At 44.4% G+C, this 20,209-nt stretch overlaps 1 protein-coding gene across 2 annotated transcripts in view; it reads right to left on the bottom strand.

Moving 5' to 3' along the window:
- XPO6 (exportin 6) overlaps window positions 1-20,209 on the bottom strand; it is a 1,073,945-nt gene that overhangs the window by 898,176 nt on the left and 155,560 nt on the right. For both annotated transcript variants that reach the window (XM_069646882.1, XM_069646883.1), the window contains exons 2-3: window positions 6,483-6,573; window positions 3,057-3,169 (exon numbers count right to left, since the gene is read on the bottom strand). In XM_069646882.1, coding sequence (XP_069502983.1) covers window positions 3,057-3,169; window positions 6,483-6,573 — 204 coding nt within the window. The remainder of the gene's footprint in view (window positions 1-3,056; window positions 3,170-6,482; window positions 6,574-20,209) is intronic.

The following is a 20,209-nucleotide window of genomic DNA, read 5'->3' as shown; positions in this document are numbered from 1 at the left end:
CTTTTGGAGAACAGAGGAAGGGATGAGAGTCCGTGACTTTCTGCAAAGCTAATCTGGAGGAAAACACTGAGAATTGCATGAATAGGGCTCTAGATCTTTACAGGTGGGAGATGGAATTACACATTTTTCGAAGAATGCCAGATTAACAAAGTGACTTTCACAATATAATCAAACACGCCATCAAAATACAGTATTTTATTTGCAGGATAGAAGAAAACGTACTGCATGACAATTCTGAGACTTAAAATGGAGAACAAACGATTAAAAAAATAAGCTAATATACTGAACATTGTTGGGGCTATTTTGGACACTGGCTGGAAAATCATTAAACTACAAGAGTAAAGCACATGCTGCTTGTTTCAGGCAATGAACTAATAAAACAGATTATGAAACGACAAATCCAATCTAAAACTACCTTAGGGCAATGATCGAGTCAGAGAAGAGCGGAGGTGAGCAGAGCAGGGAAGAGAAGTGTAACAGAAGAGGAAGAGGGGCGAGAGAGAGCAAGAGAGTGAAGACGATCTAGAAAGAACACCACAACTAACATTAGGTGGACCACTAGCCATGGTATCCAGAGGTCTTGATGAAGGATTAAATCAATAGTCAATGAACGCTTCCAATCATACTACAGTAGTAACAAGCTTGTAATGGGTTGATTCTTTAGACAAGCAGCATTCACAGAACAAGGAGCAGTTGAAATACCATTCAGAGTTCCAAAGCATAAAATAAGCAGTGTGGCATACCAATTTGCTATGCAAATCTGTCAGTTTGCTAATAAAATGGACACTTTTGTAGCAATGATAGCTATTTAAGTTGCCCTCTTCAATGAAAGCACAGCTCGTCCTGCATTGATCTCTTGCCCTCTGTGCTCTCTTCCCCCTCTTTTCTCTGTTCACTTCGAGTCCTAATGGAGAGACAGTGCAACAGCAATCATCTCCTCCACTCTTAAGTGCTAAAGGCATGTGTGGGAGTGCTAGGCAAGAATGTCTTTCTTTTACAAATAACTGCAAACCCAAAATAATCAGGACGCTACTTTTATTAAGCTTTCTATAGCCTGTCTGGCAAATACCAACTTTATATATTTTTAAAAAGACAAGACACGCAATTCCATTCCTAAAATGTAAGTTTGTTACATAATGCATAATTAGAGTATTGATAGTGTAAAACACTGCATCATCTCCATGCTTTACAGTAAAGTTTAGGTTAGTGTATCACATTTAAATGTGTCAGCTATATTTCATTTTGTTGGGGAAGATGCATCATATTGATGAGTGAGCATGTACATGATCACATGATCAAATGTTTTTGATGGCAAACCCAGTTCTATACCCTGCAGGTTGCATACATCTTGCAACTGGTGCTCAACCCATGAATGAACCCATACTCCTTGACATTCTATATTAGCACCCAGTTGCTTTATACCAGGTACCTTGAAATTGATATTACCACAAACTTATTCCATCTAGTTTACCCAGTTCTCTGCCTGTTACGCAATCCACTCTGCTTAGTCTTTCTTTCCTCTAACGTAATGATACACAAAGCGAACTAGACTTGTACGCAAAGTAGTGATCAATAGTTCCATCCAATCGGTACATATACAGATCTATTGCAATACCAAGCACTGTAGTTAGCCTCCAGAGCTCGTTTTGCTTGATGATTATGATTGCATTATATATTGCCACCTGCAGGAGACAGCTGGCCAAACTTTTTTCAGACAATTTTTATCATATCTATTTATTTGTGTCTGTTCATGCAGCTAACCTTTTACATTTTACAGACACTCGGATGTGGCTCGCAAAGTCTTTTCGTCCACTACCATAGTTGAGTACATTTTATGAAGGGCGAGTAGCATTTGCAAGAGATGTTCGAAACTATTATGTAACATTTACTTTGTTTAGAGTAAATGTCAATCAAAACTTTTGAAGTACATGGCTGGCCTCTAGGTGGCAGCAGTGTGCCAAACAAAGCGGGTTTGTAGTGGCATGCAGCATTGCACACAAATTGCATTTTAAATTTGTTGTCCTGCAATGCTATGCGTTGAGTGCATTTCTCTTAGGTTCGAATAGATAAACTAAGTTACCAGACCTGCAGGTATAGCTACATTTTAAAGAATTTGCAAGGTCCGACTCCTCAAACTAATGTCTTATTTCTGCATTACGCAAAACTGCAGTATTGTTGCTCATTCATGTCTTGGTTATAAATGACTTCTGCGACATTAACATTATTAGTTAAAGAATTGCTAATCAAAGGGCTCTGTTTGCTAATCAAAAAGTGTTTTATTAGCAAACTCTCCTAATCAGTTTTTGAAAACGAATTCATGCCTTGGAATTCTATGATCCAAAAGATTATAGAATGCTTGAGGACACTTGGATAAGTACACTTCATAGGTCAAGGGTCTAAAATAGCCCCATGGGTCTTAACTCTGGACCTCAAGGGCCACATACATTTTGAATTTTCAGGACATTCCTCAGTCACATTATGTGATAAATGTATATGCATATAGAGTAACCATGAATATTGAGGAATATCCTTAAAACCCTAAAGGTTTGCAGCCCTCGGGGCCTGGAGTTGGACACCAGTCAATGAGGGCAACCAAGGCTGCACGAGTTACCCATCACAAAGCTATAAAAGACATCCATAAACGTAAATGTGGCTTGCTGATGATCACACTTTACAGTTAGATGGATGCCCTTTACCGACCAACGCCATAGGTTACTGGGTCAGGGTCCTTGTAGGCCAAATTGTTTGGCCTTTCAGGTATTGCACAATTAATAATCAGATCAGTTTACATACATTGGATCTAAATGGACAGGTGGGATGAGGGGTGGGAATCTTCTGCAGAATTCGGGGTTATACTAAAACAACTTGCTTTGTCTTTCAAGCACCATCAGCAGTGCCTATTCCCAAAGAAAAATCTTCCATGCACAGAAATCAATTGATCCAGTACGGTGCATGACATATTGCGATGGCAGTCAAAGAACAGATAAGCACATTCCACAGTACAAGGTGTAAACCAATTTCCACAAATGTAAACACGTAATGGTCCACAGACTCACCTCAAAGACTGTCAAACTGTACATCATGACATAGTCGTTCCGGGTGCTGGACAGGAAATAGAAACAAAACCTCCAGGCGCCAATCTGCTGGGCAAAATTATTCAGCAGCTCCTCTGCAGAAAACACAACCTCATCAATACTTAACACCGAAAAGGAAAGCAGGGAACACATTAATTAAAATGCTAAGGGGTAAGAGATGTGTGGAGTAATTGACCTTGGTTAAGCAAATAAGGCAGAAAGCTCATCTGTGGCTAGTTTCCAGTGAATTCCATCAACCATGCATTCTACTATAGCATGTTAAACATGGGATGATTGCAGAGCATTTGCAAGTATCCTTCAGTCATTAAGAAGGTGTGCATTGCAGTAACTAGCAAAGGATAATGCACTGAATCACTCTACGGAGATGGTCACAAACCGTCCCTGACAGATTAACACTTTATATGCGACACTGTAACAAAGCAGGACTAGTCAAATGTCAGCATATGACAGGTCGTTGGGTTTAAGTGACCCACCAGAAATGGAGAGGCGTGTGTGCAAAATGTCCCAACCAGGATACCTGGTTCACGGGAAAGTTCACACATTGTGGGAAATATTTGATGCTGGTTAACCTTAACCTTGCAAGTTTCAAATGAGCATGGGTCAGGAGTGAGCAAAATCGTAGATCACGAGTTTAATCGAATACAAAAACAAGCAGACTAGATAGCACCAGGAATCAAAGGACCCTCAGGTGATGACGGGCAGGTGTATCCTTCTTGACAATATTTATTGGAAAGCTACGGATAGAGCATATTAATAAACCCGGGCTGCTAAGGGGTAAAAACATCCAACTACTAAAGCTAAAAGACAATGGCCCTCATTACGACCCTGGCGGAGAGGGGTTTACGCCAGCGTAATGCATGGCGTACCTCTCCGCCCTACTACGAGTTCCCGTAGCGCCATGGTGGTTTTTTTCGCCTGGTTTTTCCGGGCGGAAAAATCCATGGCGCTACGGGACCTGTTGTTAATTACGCCACCGTAATTTACGGTGGCGTAATTAACGCCTTCCCCACTCCCATTATACCCTATGGGGCGAAAATGGGAATGGGGAAGGGTAAATGGGGATTGGGGACTTACCGCCCCGCCAAGGTCGGAATGGGGCGGTAAGTCCGCCAACCCCCATGGCGGAGTTGGCAGGCCTGCGCCATGGACCATGGTGCAAATTGCACCATGGTCCTCCGCCAGGGTCGTAATGAGGGCCAATCACTTTAAATCTGTCAGTAGTGCGTGTGTTCAATTACAGGGCTGCAAAGCACCCAACAGTGGTTGTAACCAGCAACGCCTATAAAATACAATCCAGTCCTTCAGGTTATAAAGGCTATCATTTTTCTACAAAATCACATCTCTCCTCACTAGTCTCTTTGGAGTAATCTAGTTCAGAGCACTGGTGTCCAGTCTGTTGCTAAACACACTTAAAATGGAATGCTAAGGGATGCAGAGGGAGACTCTAATCTTACCCAGAGCAGACATTTTTGATCAAATGAGGGAAACCGTATTAAAACCTGGACGTTCCATATTTGGCAAATCTGCTTCTAAATTGCATCACCTCCTCTTCCACTATTCTCCACTCTTTGATTGAATATAGCCTTTTGTATTGGTAAATCAGTGTATTTGGTAAATACTCCAACGTTAGGAAAAAAAGGAAATTGGAATATGGGGACAGACTAATGCGCTGAAGGTCGCACAGTTTGGAGAAGTGGGTAATTTGGGATTTGAATTTGTATCACTTCGTTCCAATTTCTAGACTTTAACTACTTGGACACAACCCCACTTGTAGCAAATATTTTCAGTTTACTGAAGTGCTTTATATCGTTATATTTCCAAGCATGCCCACATTTCATTGGTAAAGAGAAGGGCAAGGACATCTGTCTAAAATAGTACAATTTTGGTCAAGTAGGGGAAACCCCATTAGAACCCAGGTCTTCCGGTTCCAAGAAATGCTTACCACTAATCTTCTTATCCACTCCATTTCCCCAACCTCTCCTTTTCCGCTCTTGCTTTATTGGCCCTTTCCCTTCTTTCCTTTGCCACTTATTTGCTGCGCGCCACAATTCACTCTCCTCCCATGCTCATCAGCTGAATGGTGTGGAAGGGAAAAGAACAAGTGCCTGTATGTGGTTGGAAAGTGGGACCTTCTTCAAGCAGATTTTAGGGTGGGAAGTGCATCCAAAGAGATAATGGGGGATTGCATGTGTGTGTTATGGTCTCAATGTGCCTTTGCGGCGTGGCTGCAGGGCAGTGGTATGTTTGGTTCGAGTGTTGGAGCTTTGAAATGTGTAAGGGGAGCAACTGAATGCTGTGCAGTTGAGCATGTCGACTGTTGAGTGGTTAATGTGTGCCTCTCAGAGTAGGGCTGTCTTTGTGATGAAGGAGTTGGAGGGAGGGTTGGATAGCTGAGCAATACAATGTATGTGCCATTTTGAAATTATTTCTATTCCTGCTTGAGTCCATTTGTTTATGCGCCGGTCTAGTACACTTTATTAAATGGCGCATTAGGTAAATGCTGCTATTCTGGTCTCAAATGATTATAGCAAATCCCCTATCATGCCAATAAGTATTGAAAGCCATACCCGATGGTCACAATTGCTAACCGCCACCTGTGTTGTTCTTGCTATTATCTTGCTTGCTGGTCAGTATTGCAAATGGTGCACCCTCTGTCCTCTGGGCCCTCGTACCTGCTCACCCTGCCACCCTCCTGCACTGCCTCCGGGCCACCCCTTGCACTGTGGTCTGTCTCTGTACCCATACAGTTGCCCCCCCCTCCCTTTTTCTTCCTGCACTTATCAGACCTACCCTGTCAGCTGCCTTTATTATTTATTTGTTGTTATTCATCTTTCTCCTTTACTCCGCACTTTCCACTTCTCCTCCCTTCTGTGCACTTTTCCCCTCTCCCATGCACTTGCACGTTTTCAATGTCACTGGGCATAGCAAGATCGCTGTTTTGTTATTCCCTGTTCCCCTCCCTTGCCTTGTTGCGCTCTGAAACACTTGTGTGCAAGCGCGATATAAATAAAATATGAATTCAATTCAAAATGATGTCTAATGGCCACAATTTGTAATCATGTCAGATATCCTTATTGCCCTTTGGCAGTGATCGAGATCATAGGAGCGCATGAACTTTAGCCAAAACTTGCTTAAAATGTAGCAGGAGAAACACTTCTGCTTTACATGTTCTTATAGTGGGAAATAGTTCATAGTGATCCATGGTTTGTGGGATATTTTGTTGCTTGGTGGACAGTTTTGCAGGGCTGTGGAAAGGGGTCTTGCATTAACTGTACTGGCTGCATGCTGACTAAGGCAGGGCCGTATTTTTGGCTTTATAATATTACAGCCCTTATTGGCACCAGCATTCTTCTACCCTTCGAGAGAAATACTTGGCCACAAACTTACCAATCTCTCGTTTACGTTCATTGGAGGTGCCGTTGTGGAAAAACTCTGTCATGAGGCTCTCCAAGGCCCGAAGAGAAGCCTCCTCCGAAGCCTAGGAAACATGAAAGTAAAGCCTTTGTTAGCCTGTATTTTATCATAAAACATGTCACAAGAACATCTTGCGTATACACAAAGTCTCTGCTCATGTACACTTTGTAAGAATCGTCTTATTGCCAAAGAAATAGCTTTGTTTTTTTTTGTTTTTTTTAAAACAGCCCCTTCAACCTCCTCCTTTCCAGCCTCTAGGACATGGGATAGAATCTTGCTGCATGCTCCAGGTCGATGTAATTAGGACTAGGAATGTCTTCTTGTCTAAGCATGTGCACTGCTCGACATGTCTTTAGAACTATGTAAAAAGGGAACCAATTTATTGAAAAAGACACAAGGAAAACGGCACATTCATCAGCTGTGAAAAATGAAAGGGGCCGCCACTGCAGCCTCAGGGGAATCACGGATGGTCTTTCTGTTGTGTGGCCAGCTGGGGTGTTTTAAAACACATCATGTGCGCTTTAGGTCTTAGAAGAGCTCCAAGGAAAAGAACAGAGTGAGCCATCCTGTTAAGGATCGGGTTTGAAAATGGGATTCCATGAAGGCGCGCTGCGCGCTCTTGTCACAACCAAACGTATAACAAAATAATCTAGGTTACTGTAAATATTGTAAACACCGGTAATGAAAAGGCAAAAATCCCCCCCCCGCCCATATGTACAGCACTTCATGGCATAGCCGATGTTGCCTTCTTTCAAAGCCAGAATGCTACTTCCCCTTTTCTGATGCCCGACTCTAATGAGAAATGTTCCTGCTCGCTTTCTGCATCCATAGACCGTTTCATTAACATGTGCCCTCGTGTCATATGCATTCATGGTGTGCGATCAACATTTGATGCTAAAATATATATTACCATTTCATCTCCCTCCTTTTCTTCAAGCTACTTATACCAGCTTGTACCTGTTGCATAAACCTTTCCTCTGCACACCTTCACCCTTTCCTATACCTACACTGGTTGACCTTTAATACTCTGGTCACCCCTTTCCTCCTCACTGGCTGTCCTTTTACCTTCCACTGTCCAAACATTCCGCTACCCCCACACCCTTCGTGCGTCCCTCTGCCCAATTAACTTCTCCATTCACTGCCCCAGTCTGTCGCGGTCCCTTCCACCCTCATCTAAACAACCTCTAATCATCGAACTTCATAGCCAAGCCACCAATATGGTTCGAACCAGCATATATCCTATATTACCCTCCATCGTTGCTCGGCATCACCCACTTCAACCTGCACATCACGTTTCATGTGAACAACCACACAAAACCCCATCATTGACACTTTTTGTTAAACACACCCCTCCCTCGAATCAACCAAGGCCCTCAGAAACACTGTGTACACTATCCATCCATTGTCCTCACCTGCCTCCTCATTTCACATACCTATCTTCTCATGCATCTTAACCAAACCATTTCAAGCACCAACCTACCCATTGCCTACTGCTCTAGACATAGCCAAGAGAGACATCTTTAGTTATTCGTATTTTGAAAGCGCACAGCAGCCCTAGGGCATCGTGGCGCTGTTACAGAAATACAGAGGAAGGCTTAGTAGTTAAATGGTAAATTTGCATTTTAAGATCATATTTCGGTTACAAAGGTATTGCATTACAGACAAGTTGCATTACATTACAGTTTAAAGTTGAAAGTGAAGAGTGTGGCTAGTGTGCAGTGTATGTGTGTGGTAGGGTTATGTGAATAGTGTGGTTTTGAGGGATTTGCGAAAGGAGTACAGGTTGGGTTCAGCTCTTAGTGAAATGGGGAGGGTGTTCCAAAGCTTAGGTGCTATGTGGAAGCCAATGCCGCCGGCTTTGGCTCTTTTTATGGTGGGTATGCAAAGTTGGTTCGCATGGTGGCTTCTTTTGGGACGGTTGGAGGAGTTCTTGGTTATGGTTTCAGATAAGTAGGAAGGTGCGGCGAGATTGTTGCATTTGTATGGGAGGGTGCGGATTTTGAAGTTAATTCTTTGACTCCGAGCCAGTGGGCATGATACATGGTCAGTTTTGGGGATGTTAAGGGCGGTGCAGCGCGTTTTGTACTATTTGAAGCCTGTTCATGTTTTTAGTTGAGGCGTCTGCCAGGAGGGTGTTGCAGTAATTGAGTCTAGCTTCTATTGTGGCTCTGGCGATGGAGAGGCAGCTTTGAGATGTAACAAAGGGTTTTATGTTATATATGAGTTTGGTGGTAAGCGCGTAGGCGATGGCGCGGACCTGTTTTGTCATTGAGAGTGTAGCGTCTAGGTAGACTCCTAGGGTCTTCACGGAAGTGGAGACAGGTATGTTAGTATTGTCGATGGTGACATGAATGTAGTTAGGGCCGAGTTTGGATAGAATTTCCTTGGGGGCTAGAATGATGATCTTGTTTTTATCACGGTTTAAACAAAGACCATTGATAGCCATCCAGGTTTGGATGGTGGCATATATCTGCAGGAGAGATGTGTCTTGGTCATAGTCTCCGGTGAGAGGGAGGAGGACTTGGGTATAGTCAGCATAGTTTGTGTATGCTATGCCGAGCGCATCCAACATGTCAAAGAGAGGTTTGGTGAAAAAGGTTATAGAAAGTGGGTGCCGTGCATGACCCCTGGGGGACTCCACAGTTGATGGTTGTAGGGGCTGCATTGGCCTGATCGGAGTACACTTTCATGGCCCTTCCTTGTAAGGAGGTTATCCAGGTGGTGGCCTTGTGAGAGAAGTGTGCTGTGTTGAATATCTAGACATATTAGTCAGAATGGTGGCTCCGCTCCACCAGGTCTGGAACTGAATGTCACTTGCTCAGCTAATCTTTGCATCCTCCTTATGTACCACCAAACCTAACTCCAACCAATAAGAATTAGTGTTCAACTGGAAGGAAGACTTGATAGGTCAATCATTGCACTGCCTGCCCCTGTATTTTTTACCCTGCAAGTTTAATACACCTCTATTGACTGCATGTACCCACTTAGAACGTTCATACGGTTTTATGAAGCTCAAAAACACGGATGCTGTCCAGTTCAAAGCCTTAGAAATACAATTTATTTTTTAAAGGATGGCTGATGTAGAATTCTTTTAATGTGTCTAAAGTTTATAATCTATGAAGTGCAATATAAATCAAATTAAAAAAAGAAAGAAAATGAAATAATTCTTTTAAATTTGTTAAAGTGTGATAACTCGAGAGTCAATTCATAAAGAAGATGGATGCACTGCAATGTGTCATTTTAATAGTGAAGCTCAATTTAAAAAGTCACGCAAGCTCAAGTGTTCGAGCAAATTGTGGAGAGGGAACTGCAAACAGAAATGCGGACAAGGAACAAGAACATAAAGAAATTGCACTGTGGCTGTCATTTAGCACGACAGCACATCCTGAAAAGGACACTCTAGCCCATCAAGCAAGAGACTAGAATCAAAGAAACCAATCGCGGAATAAACGCCATGCTAGAAGTAAAATAAAAATAAAAAAGGAGGGGAAACTTTAAGTATCAAACGTAACCAAGAGTGGGAAGCGAAGGATGACTTGGCCTGTTACTCCAAATCAGGAACTTTTCCACTCCGGTGACATATCAAAATACAAGCTACTTTTTCGAGTTATAAGGCTTTAATTCTTTCTGGGATGGACATTTGATACAGACAGGCTCACCAATGTGCAGCTATACCATAATTCTCAACCTTTCCAGGGTGGGTGAAAAAACAAGATTTCGTTTTTGGTGGGTGAGAGTTCATTGAAGTTAATGGACAGGTAAGTGGCTTGGCAGGTGAGTGAACCGATTCCCTGGCAGTGATACCTGCCAAAAGCATGCGAGTTCAGCAGTATGGGACTTGTGCCAAGATATGAAAAACCTTCCCATCATTTCCCTCTACCTATCGACCCGTTCTTTCTTTCAATTTTGTTGCACCGGTCATAAAACCCTCTGCTAAAATGTATATTACTTGACCAACCAACTGATTTATTGCTCACTATAAAATGGTACTTGAAAATCATGCCCAATTATTAAGACCTGTGAAAAAAATAATAACATGTCAGCAATAGAGACTCGTTTCGGACAAGTGGGACTCCCACAAGAAGCACTTTCACCTGTTCACCTAAACCTTTCCCATAAACAAAAATAAAACATAGCGATTCAAGGCGCTACATACGGAAGACCTGCCTTACAGAAGAATTTAAGGGAAGGGCACAACTTACATTGTGCTCATCACCCTATCAGCACTCATTACATTTTTATAACAGAATTGTAGCTCAGCGCCAGATCTCTCTGATAATTGCTGCTACGAGATTTCTAGATTTCTAGAGTTTTAGCTTCTACATAAATAAATACCTTTTTTGCAGTCATTGGATTTTTCTGAATAGAATGCTAGGTAGTGAGATTTCCTTGTTGAACGTTGGTAGGTTTATTTCATGGGTTTGATCGATTTTTTTTGGGTGGGGGATGCGGGTCTAAATGAACAGTGAATTCTTAAAGAGGTTTTTATAGTGTACCAAAGTATTTTCTTTGATCTAGTGGTATCATTTGTATTGCATGTGTGAAAAGTTTCTTTGAAAACTATCGCACAAAAAATATTAGAGGATTTATAAAAGGTATTTTCAGTGCACAAAAGGTAGTAAGAAGAAATAAAACGACATATGTATCGGAGATAAAGAAGCATGCTCCTTTTATACAATGCAGAGACAGAGGCGCCTGACAAGATAGTCAAGCTGCAACAAATGGGCCCCCAAGACTAGCATGACGCACAAACATTTTGAAAAAAAAAGCGCGGTGGCGATGTACTGGCTGCGCACAATAATTATGCTGCTGGATGAAAGGACTATGCTGGAAAGCAGATAACAAAATGAAACTGCATGCTAGGAAGGAGATAACGAAGCAGTACTGAAAGCTATGGTTTACCAGAATGCAGGAAGGGTGCCTGTGATGGGGCAACGCACAGGTTGTGAAAACCACGCTCGGGTGCGAACAAAGCAACAGGAAGCGCCAAGAAGCACCAGCCTGACAGGTTTGGAAATTAATGCTGTGCGCACAAATAATCAAAAGCCACTCTAAACCACTTGCTTCTGTAAAATTAGTTACGTAGCGCTGTGTGCATGACGCTCGCAATAGTCGAATCTAAGCACGAAAGCTCTCGGAAGGGATTCTGACGTGTCAAACTGGTGCCTGAAAATAATCAAAGGGAAACCTAAAAGGAGACAGGCAAACCCCCCTTGCATAGACTGCTTCTGTTTAGCAGAGCAACACGATTGAGAGTTAAGGCCATTTGCCTTTCCAATGCCAAGCCATGACGGATGCAGGGAGCTGTATGTGTTCCTACACTTAAAAACAAGCATTGGCAAAGCCAACAGTTTGGGCGTTTGTGAAGGCATGGGAAATGCACTTGCCAGTTACACCCATAGTGGTTGATGGTAACAGGTGGAAAATGTTCTGTTATTGCGATTTAAACCGTGCACTGCTGCCATGTTCATAGTCTCCAGGTGGTTGGGAGGGGTCAGTTAATGGGACTGAGAAGGAAAAAGAGCAAGGAAGCTTGGATCTGCTGGTGGTAGCTTCAGTTCGGGGAAACCGGTCACTGTGTGCGGTTTAATTTTAGTTGGTCGGCGTTGTGTTTAGTGCATGGTTGTATATTGTCAGTTTGTGTGTTTTGTTTAGTGTCATGTTGGGTGTTGTGGAGTGTCAGTAGAGCATCTGTAGTTCTTCAGTGTTTGAGGGCTGACATGCAATGTATAAGTTTTTAGTTGGGTTAGTTGGCAGTCGCCAGAGTCCTTTTCCGCATGTGGGGTTGAGCAATCGGGTTGATATTATTCTGTGGCGTTTGCCGTCGTTGGCCTTTTTTTGGGTGGCCCTGTTTCGGGGCACAAGTTTCTGGTGTTATTGTGTTGCGTTTGCGGTTCATCTTCAATGGGATTCCTCTTTAGCTTGCAGAGTTAAAAAAGCCCTTTTTTTAACAGTTTTCTGAACTTTAGGTGAAATGCTGTTCGCAATTCCTTTGGGAGCGAGTTCCAAAGAGTACCGTTATGCAGGAAAGTGCTGATCCCCAGAATGTATGCTTTGCTTATTGTTTCGGCTTGAGGCAAATGTCGTCGCTGGACATTAATGTTTGTTTTGTATATGGCGATTTGTCCCTGTATTAATTCTGCTCCTGGCTGTAGAGTTTTTTGGCCAGTAGCCAATGTAGTGATCTCAGCGGTAGTGTGATGTGTACTCTCAGTGAGTGTGAAAAGCAGCTTTGCTGCAGCGTTCTGCATTCATTGTTTTTTCATAAAGTATCTTGGCATTCCGAGATAGATGCTGTTGGCGTTGTCCATTCTTGACATGACGAGAGAGATGATGGAGTGTGCTGTGTGGGAACGGGAGTATCCTCTTGATTGGGTGTAAGTGGAAGAAGTATTTCTTAACTACTGTGTAAACTTGTGGGTTAGTGTTAGTTCGTTGTCCATTAATATTCCAAGATTTTTGACCACTCTACATGGTTTTGGTGGGTTTCCCAGTGTGGTTAGGCCATGGATTGTGGAGATGAGTCATTGGGCGCGATCATGATTTCCGTTTTGTCCGTGTTGAGTTTTCATTTTTGTGAGGCAATTGGTAAGGTTTGGATTTTGTTCTTCTCTGGAGTTGATTTTGAAGACTTTCAGTGTCGTCTGAGTAATTGTAGCAGGTGAGGCTGTGTTTTTTGATGAAGTTAATCAGGGTGGTCATGTAGATGTTGAACAGCAGAGGTGAGAGCGATGAGCCTTGTGGGACTCCAAATGTTTTGCGCGGTTCGACTCGAAAGGTGTTATCCAAGTCATTGCTATTCTTTCTGTAATGAAGGATTTTAGCCAGAGGAGTGCTGAGTTACAGGCTCCTACATCTTCGGAGTCTTTTGATGAGTGTTTTGTGGTGGATTGTGTTGAAGGCTGCTGATAAAATTAGTATTAATAGTGCCAATTTGACTTTGGAGTCTGTTAGTTTTTACATAGCCCCATATCGATAGTAATGCAGTTTTCATTACCCTCGTGGGTCTGAAGCCTTCTTGTGCCTGGTCTAGTATCCAATTGTTTTCTACATGTTCCAGGATTTGCTTGTTGACCGCTTTCTAGTAGCTTTGCTGGGTATGGGATGTTTGAGATTGGAGGATAGTTGCTTAGGTCTTCCATGTTTCCTGATGGGTCTTTAAGGAATGGCTTAATGTATGCCGATTTGAAGGCTTGTGGCACAGTTCCTGTTACAGGCGAGCGGCTGATGACATTCTGCAAGTGTTTCGTAGGTAAGGATAGTCTTGTATACGTCCAGTAGGCATGGGTCTGGAGAGCTGTCTCCAGAGGCTGTCAAATCTTTCTGTCGAGATTGGTGGGAGTTGGTTTAGCCTAGTAGATGGTTCCAGTGTTCTCTGGGTAAGGGGGTTGCTGGTGATTTTTCGACATGCACTTAATGACTTGCTGGATGTTTGTGATTGTTTTTGAAGTGGTCTGCATGGCCATTGCATATTATTTGTGATGGGTTGGTGTGTTGTTGCATGCTGGTAGGTTTCGTAGCTCGATGTTCAACATCTCTTTCTGGGTGTTGCTTGAGTTTGTGATCCATTCATTGTAGAACGTCTTTTTGGCTTTGAGTATTTCAGCTTTGTATAGTCGCATCTGTCTTTTGTATGTGATTTATTTCAGTTGGTCATAGTAGTTCCTCCATTCTTGCTCCATTTTCCTGCAAGTTTTTTCAGTGTTCTGAGGTGGAGAGAGGACCATCTTGCCATTATTTTCTTTAGAGAAGGGTTGACTGCTTTTTCAATGTCATCTAATGTTTTCGTTATCCATTTTTGGATTGCGTCAGTTCTTTCTTCTATGCTGGTTGAGTCTAGAACAGTGATCGACAGGGTTGCTTCCAGTCTGGCATTTAGGTCTGCACCGTTAATGATTTTCCAGTTTATTTTCTGAAATGGAAGACTGTTTGGGCGGTTATCCAGTAAATGTGTTGGCAGGTGGATCGCAAAGGGTATAATGATGTGGTCACTCCAGAGGACTTGCATTGGTGGTGCAGTTGTGATCAGGTTTTTGTTGCAGAAGATTGAATATAGGGTGTGGGTGTGTCTCCTTCCTTTCACCAGTTGTTTTAGATGAATTGTTGCTAGTTAATTCAGTTGTTTTAGATGCATTGTTGCTAGTTAAATTTGTTAAAGTTTTGGGGAGTCAATATTTTCTTCTTCGATCCATATATTGAAATCTCGCAGTATGATCATGTTTAATGGTGATGGTGTCCACAAATGTGGACATGAAAGTAGGGTTGTATGTCGGTGGCCTGTAGACAATTAGGAGCGATCCGTTGATGTAAGACTAAGTGCAGGAGCAGTGATTCGCAGTTTGGGATCTTTAGTGATAGTTATTTTTAGCTGTTCCTTGGTATGCCACAGCGAGACCTCCTCGTGTTTTTCCTTCTCATTTGGCTTGTCGGAGTATGAAGTTATGATATGATATGATATGATATGGTATGGTATTTGTAACGCGCCTATACACAAGTGTTTCAAGGCGCGACGAGGCAGGGAGGGAGGGAAACAAGGGGAAGACAGACAAACGATCCTACTAGGCCAGGTGTCATTCAGATCGGGCAAGTGAAGAGGTAAGGGGAAAAGGAGAAAGTGCAGGGGGGGAGGTGGGGAGGAAAGTGCAGTACACGGTAAGTAGCGTAATAAAATAATAAATAATAAATAAAAGGGCCAGCTGGTGGCAAGTGCGAGGTAAGTGCAGAGCAAGTGCTAGGAAGGGGGCTGTAGGGATACAGTGACAGTCCCACAGTGCAGGGGGAGCCAGGGAGGCAGTGCAAGTGGAGAGTGGCTGGGCCCTGGACCGAGGTCGCCGAGAGTGGCCAAGATGCAGGTTTAGTGCAGAATTTCAGTGGGGAGTTAAGCAGGTTTAGCAGGGGAGAGGGAGAGAGAAGGCAGAAGCGAAGAGGAAGGTTTTGAGCTGCTTCCGGAACCGGAGATGGTTCTCCTCAAGTTTCAGGGAGGCAGGAAGGCTGGCAGGGAGGCAGGAAGGCTGTTCCAGAGTTGTTGGGTAGGGAATCGTGTGAAGATGTAAGTTAAATGGGTTGCAGTGAGGAACAGCATGTCTCTCCCTCCATCACTTAGCAGTTTGTAGATTTCGTTTGTGTTAGGACTTTGATCTGGCGGTGACTAGGTTACAGTGTTTTTTGCGGTTTGCTATATCTTTGGCGGTGGAGTTGGGAGATTGGATTGATAATCATTTTTCCATAAGCTTCTGCATTCAGTTCTGTTTCTTTGTCGAGTAGTTCAGAAAGGGTGCGTCTTGGACTGATGTTTTCTTCAGGGTCGTCTGTCTGCTCATATTGATGATTCTTTGTGTTGTGCCAATTCTTTTTGACAAATGGCATATTGAGGTCGTTTCTTTCGGTTGTGCTTCTGTGGGTATCCAGTCGGTTGGTTGGGTTTCCACTTATCCTCCTTATGTGCTTAAAGTTCTTAAAGTCGAATGCTTGTCCGAGTTGTTGGAAGGTTGATTGGTAAAGCGATAAGTAGAGTGATTTTGGTCTTCAGGAATAGGGGATCTTTTGTGATGGACGTGTAAAGTGTGTTCTCCCTTGATATAGGTTGGTTCCCAGGTATAGTATTTTGGGATTGTTCCAATTGGTTTATTCTGTTTTGGCAATTTGCTGTGCGTCAATCTTTCCTGGTGCAGTGCATTTTGTGGGCTGAGGCTATCGAAGGAGGCGGGGCTATTCCAGGGGGCCATCCATGGGTGCTTCAGGGTAGCGCCATCTTAGAAGGCTGCTCCTGCGGCACAGCTATTCCATATATACGTAACCATTTTCCGTCTGGATTATTTGCCAGAGCTGGATTTCTGCATGTTAAGTTCTTGTTATGGTTCCTGGTTGTGATTTCACATAGTAATGGTCCCTTATGTTGGTGGAGGGCAGGTGCCAAGGGGGGGGGGGGGGGGGGGGATGGTGCAAAATGGGGGGTCAATGGGGCATTGGGGTGGGGTGGGGTGGGTGTGATGGGGAGGGGGATGGAGGGTGCGTGTGTGGATGGAGTGCAGGTGGACTGGACCAGCAAAACATTCTGCCAAACAAAATATTCCCACAAACCATTGAATACGAACATATTGACCACTTTGTGGCAAAGTATGGTGTCACTAAAAGAAAACTAACCATTAAGGTATTTTATGGGGTTATTTCCACTAAAATACTTTTTAGAATTGTGGCTAGGTATTTCTTTCTAAAAGTGCATTGGCCTATGAAACCAACATAACTGTCCTTAACTGCGGAGGACTAGCCATCTCTGGTTTTGATTTGGAGTGTGCGGGGGCAGGGCAAACAGCCCCCACCCCCAAAAAAAGCTACAAAGGTGGAATAATGTTTTGCCTCCTTTGGGGGCAGATCTGTGCAGGCTTGCACCGAATTGTCCCCAAGGAAGGCAAAACATGCCACTGCTTCCACAGACACACTTTGGGGCATCAGGGGGCTGGCCCGGTGCCTGTGGGCCAACCCCCTCAGAAATCCTCCCCTAGGAAGGGCAGATCATTGCTGCTTTCCAGGGGTTGGGGGGGAAGAATTGAGGGTCTGGCCCCCTTTTGCCACCCCTGGGAAGCAGAAAGAAGCACTAGGTCAACAGGGAAAGGATTTTGGGGTGGGGGCCTTTTGGGCCATTGCAGCACCCCCAGCCGTCCTGGAGATCTGGCCATGCCGTGTTACAGCTTTTCCCTCCGGCAAGGGACGGGGAACCTGCCAGGTCACCCCATGACCGTCGCTGGGTTGGGTTGGTGGGTGGGTGAGGGAGGGAGTCAGGGGGCAAATCCACGTGTAAGGCAGATGCCCAAGGCAGGGGCAGCAACCTGGCTGTCCTAGTGCTCTGGCTGGGCTGTTACAGCATTTACCACTGGAGAGGGATGGGGTCCCTGCTGGGGCTCCATGGGACCACTGCTGGGCTTGGGGACGGTCAACCCAGAAAAGAGACAAGCGCCCAAGGCAGTGGGGGGCAGTACCCCATGTCTTCCTGGAGCTCTGGATGTGCCGCTTTATAGCTTTTCCCTCCAGGGAGGGACCGGTGCCCGGCCGGGACGCCCCATGACTGCCACTTGACTGGGTGGCTGTCGACCCACATGTGGGGCAGACGCCCAACACAGGGGTCAGCATCTCCACCCATCCTGGAGTTCTGGCCATGCTGTGTTACAGCTTTTCCATCCGGGGAGGGGCGGGGGCCCTGCCGGGTCACCCCATGACCGTCGACCCACATGGGAGACAGGCGCCCATGGCTGGAGACATCACCCCCAGCCATCGTAGAGCTCTGGTTGGGCTGCATTACAGCGTTTCCCTCCAAGGAGGGCTGCAGATCCTGCCGGGGTTCCCTGGGACCACGGCTGGACTTGGGACAGTCAACCCACATGGAAGACAGGAGCCCATGGCCGGGGATATCACCCCCCCCCCCTCCACCCCGACCGTCCTGGAGCTCTAGCTTTTCCTTCCAAGGAGAGATGGGGACCCCTGCCAGGGCTCCCTGGAACTGCCGCTGGACTTGGTGACGGTCGGCCCACATGGGAGACAGGCGCCCAAGGCTGGAGGCAGCACCCCTGGCCGTCCTGGAGCTCTGGCTAGAATGCATTACAGCTTTTCCCTGCGGGAGGGATGGTGACCCTGCTGGCCCTCCCTGGGACCACTGCTGGACTTGTGAACTGTCAACCCATATTGCAGACCAGCGCCCAATGCCAGCAACATCACCCCCAACCACCATGGAGCATTGGCTGGGTTGAGTCAACGCTTTTCGCTACAGCCAGAGATGGGGACCCTGCCGGGGCTCCCAGGCTTCCCCGTTTACCTTGGTGGCTGTGACGCACCAAACACAAATTTGTTGGTTGTCCACAAAGCTAAATCCAGTCTTCCCCTGCGGCATTTGGTGCACCAGTGGTTTAGTCTTTTCTCTTTGCACCCAGGTCAGTGCAGCTACACATGTGAGGTACCATTTTCATCGGGACACCTGTGGGAACGTGGAGAAGGTAGGACATGTGTTGTTGCACGCGTCTTTCAGTGGTTTCCTGGTCACAAATGTCTCAAAATCGTGGGTTACCCCCTACATTTGGACTTTGCAGGGAATTCTTGGTAATAAATTGTAGCCTGACACACGCAAGTGATAACTCTTTGGTGTCAAAGGTGTCTTCTTTTCAAAAATGCGTGTGGGTCCCCAATTTCCTTGGTGGCTGCAACACGCCAGGCCCAGATTGCCGGATTGTCCAGCCAAATCCAGCCTTCCACAGGGCATTCGGTGTACCAGTGGTTTAGCCTTTTTCCTTTGCGCCCAGGTAAGCACACCCACACATGAGGTACTTTTTAAAAAAAAAAAGATACATATTTTAAAAATCAACACTCCTGCAGGAATGTGGGATGGTAGGCCATGTGTTTTCTCCTGGTTGTGATAATGTTTTCATACATTTTCCTATTGCGGTTTGTTACACAACCCCATAAATTCCCAAATGTGACCTACATTTAGTCGCTGCTTTAGGCACTGTACCCTTTTGTTACATGCACAAGTCACCTATCCTTAAAAAGATCCGCACGAGTGCTCACAAAAAAATGTATGCTTTGCATTCTTCACCATATTGGTTTTCCTTATTTTTAAATGCCAAGTACGTCAGTTTAGAAAGTCGGAATATATAATTACTTCGTACCATGGCTTGGTGTTTGGCTCATGGTATTGCTTGTTTTGTGAAACCTTCCAAAAAATGTGTGAGTTTTTAACTACAAGAGTCGGGGGAATGTAGCGGTGCATTGCTTTTCTCAATATTCATGGAAGCCATTACCTTACTAGTGCAAACATGTCCAGCACATACTTTTTTTTCTGTCACTTTTCCAATTTCCTCTCCAAACTATTGGAATTATGGGTACATAGTTGTAGCCTGACCTGCGCAAATGACCCCTTCCTGAACTTGGAATTTTATCTACTTTTCAGAAATGTATGCCTTTCTGTGTTCCCATTGAGCTTTTCCTACCCTCGTCCTCCATTCCGTGCAAGCATGTCCTATTCAAAATAAAGGGGAAAAATTGGCTACCTCCCACAAAAATCAAAGGTACACTCATGAAGAAAAAAAAATGTCTTTCCACGCAACCGTTTCTTGGAAGATTGGAAAATGTATTCCGAACTGCAAACCTTTTGTTCCTAGCTCTTACAAGAAGAAAAAAACACAGGCTTCTCTGTAAATCATTTTATTGCGATTTTCTCAAAAACACATTTGGTAACTTTTTTGTTATTTTCTCACACCCCCTACAGCAAACCACCAATCCTTGGTGGTGTTATGACCGCTGACATGTGAGAAGAAACATTTGCAAAGTTGGCCAGTAATGCACATGTAACACAGATTGAATACTGACATACCGAATTGTCCAAAAAAGGGTACATCAGTGGCGGGGAAAACCCTCAGCAGTTAAGGTGTTAATAGAGCAATAACATCAGACAGGATTCAAAAGAATGACTGAGAAAATCTAGAGGAAAAGTCATCAAGCAGAATTTGCAATATTAACCAGCAGGCAAATGATCAGCAATAATTAAAGCAGGCACAGTATTACCATTAATGACCATCACGCAGGGTTAGCAAGAGTTGAAGCGATAGGACCTCAGCAATATTGATTTTACACGATATACACATTACAACCATCAAGAGTAGAGTAGATTAGATTAGCCATAGAAGACCTACTTTAGCATTGCCAATAGTTCCACA

This window comes from Ambystoma mexicanum, chromosome 2q, assembly GCF_040938575.1.
Source record: "Ambystoma mexicanum isolate Mex_15411 chromosome 2q, UKY_AmexF1_1, whole genome shotgun sequence".
Taxonomy (NCBI): domain Eukaryota; kingdom Metazoa; phylum Chordata; class Amphibia; order Caudata; family Ambystomatidae; genus Ambystoma; species Ambystoma mexicanum.
Note: the sequence above shows the minus strand (reverse complement) of the source record. Positions and strands in the feature narration are given on the sequence as shown.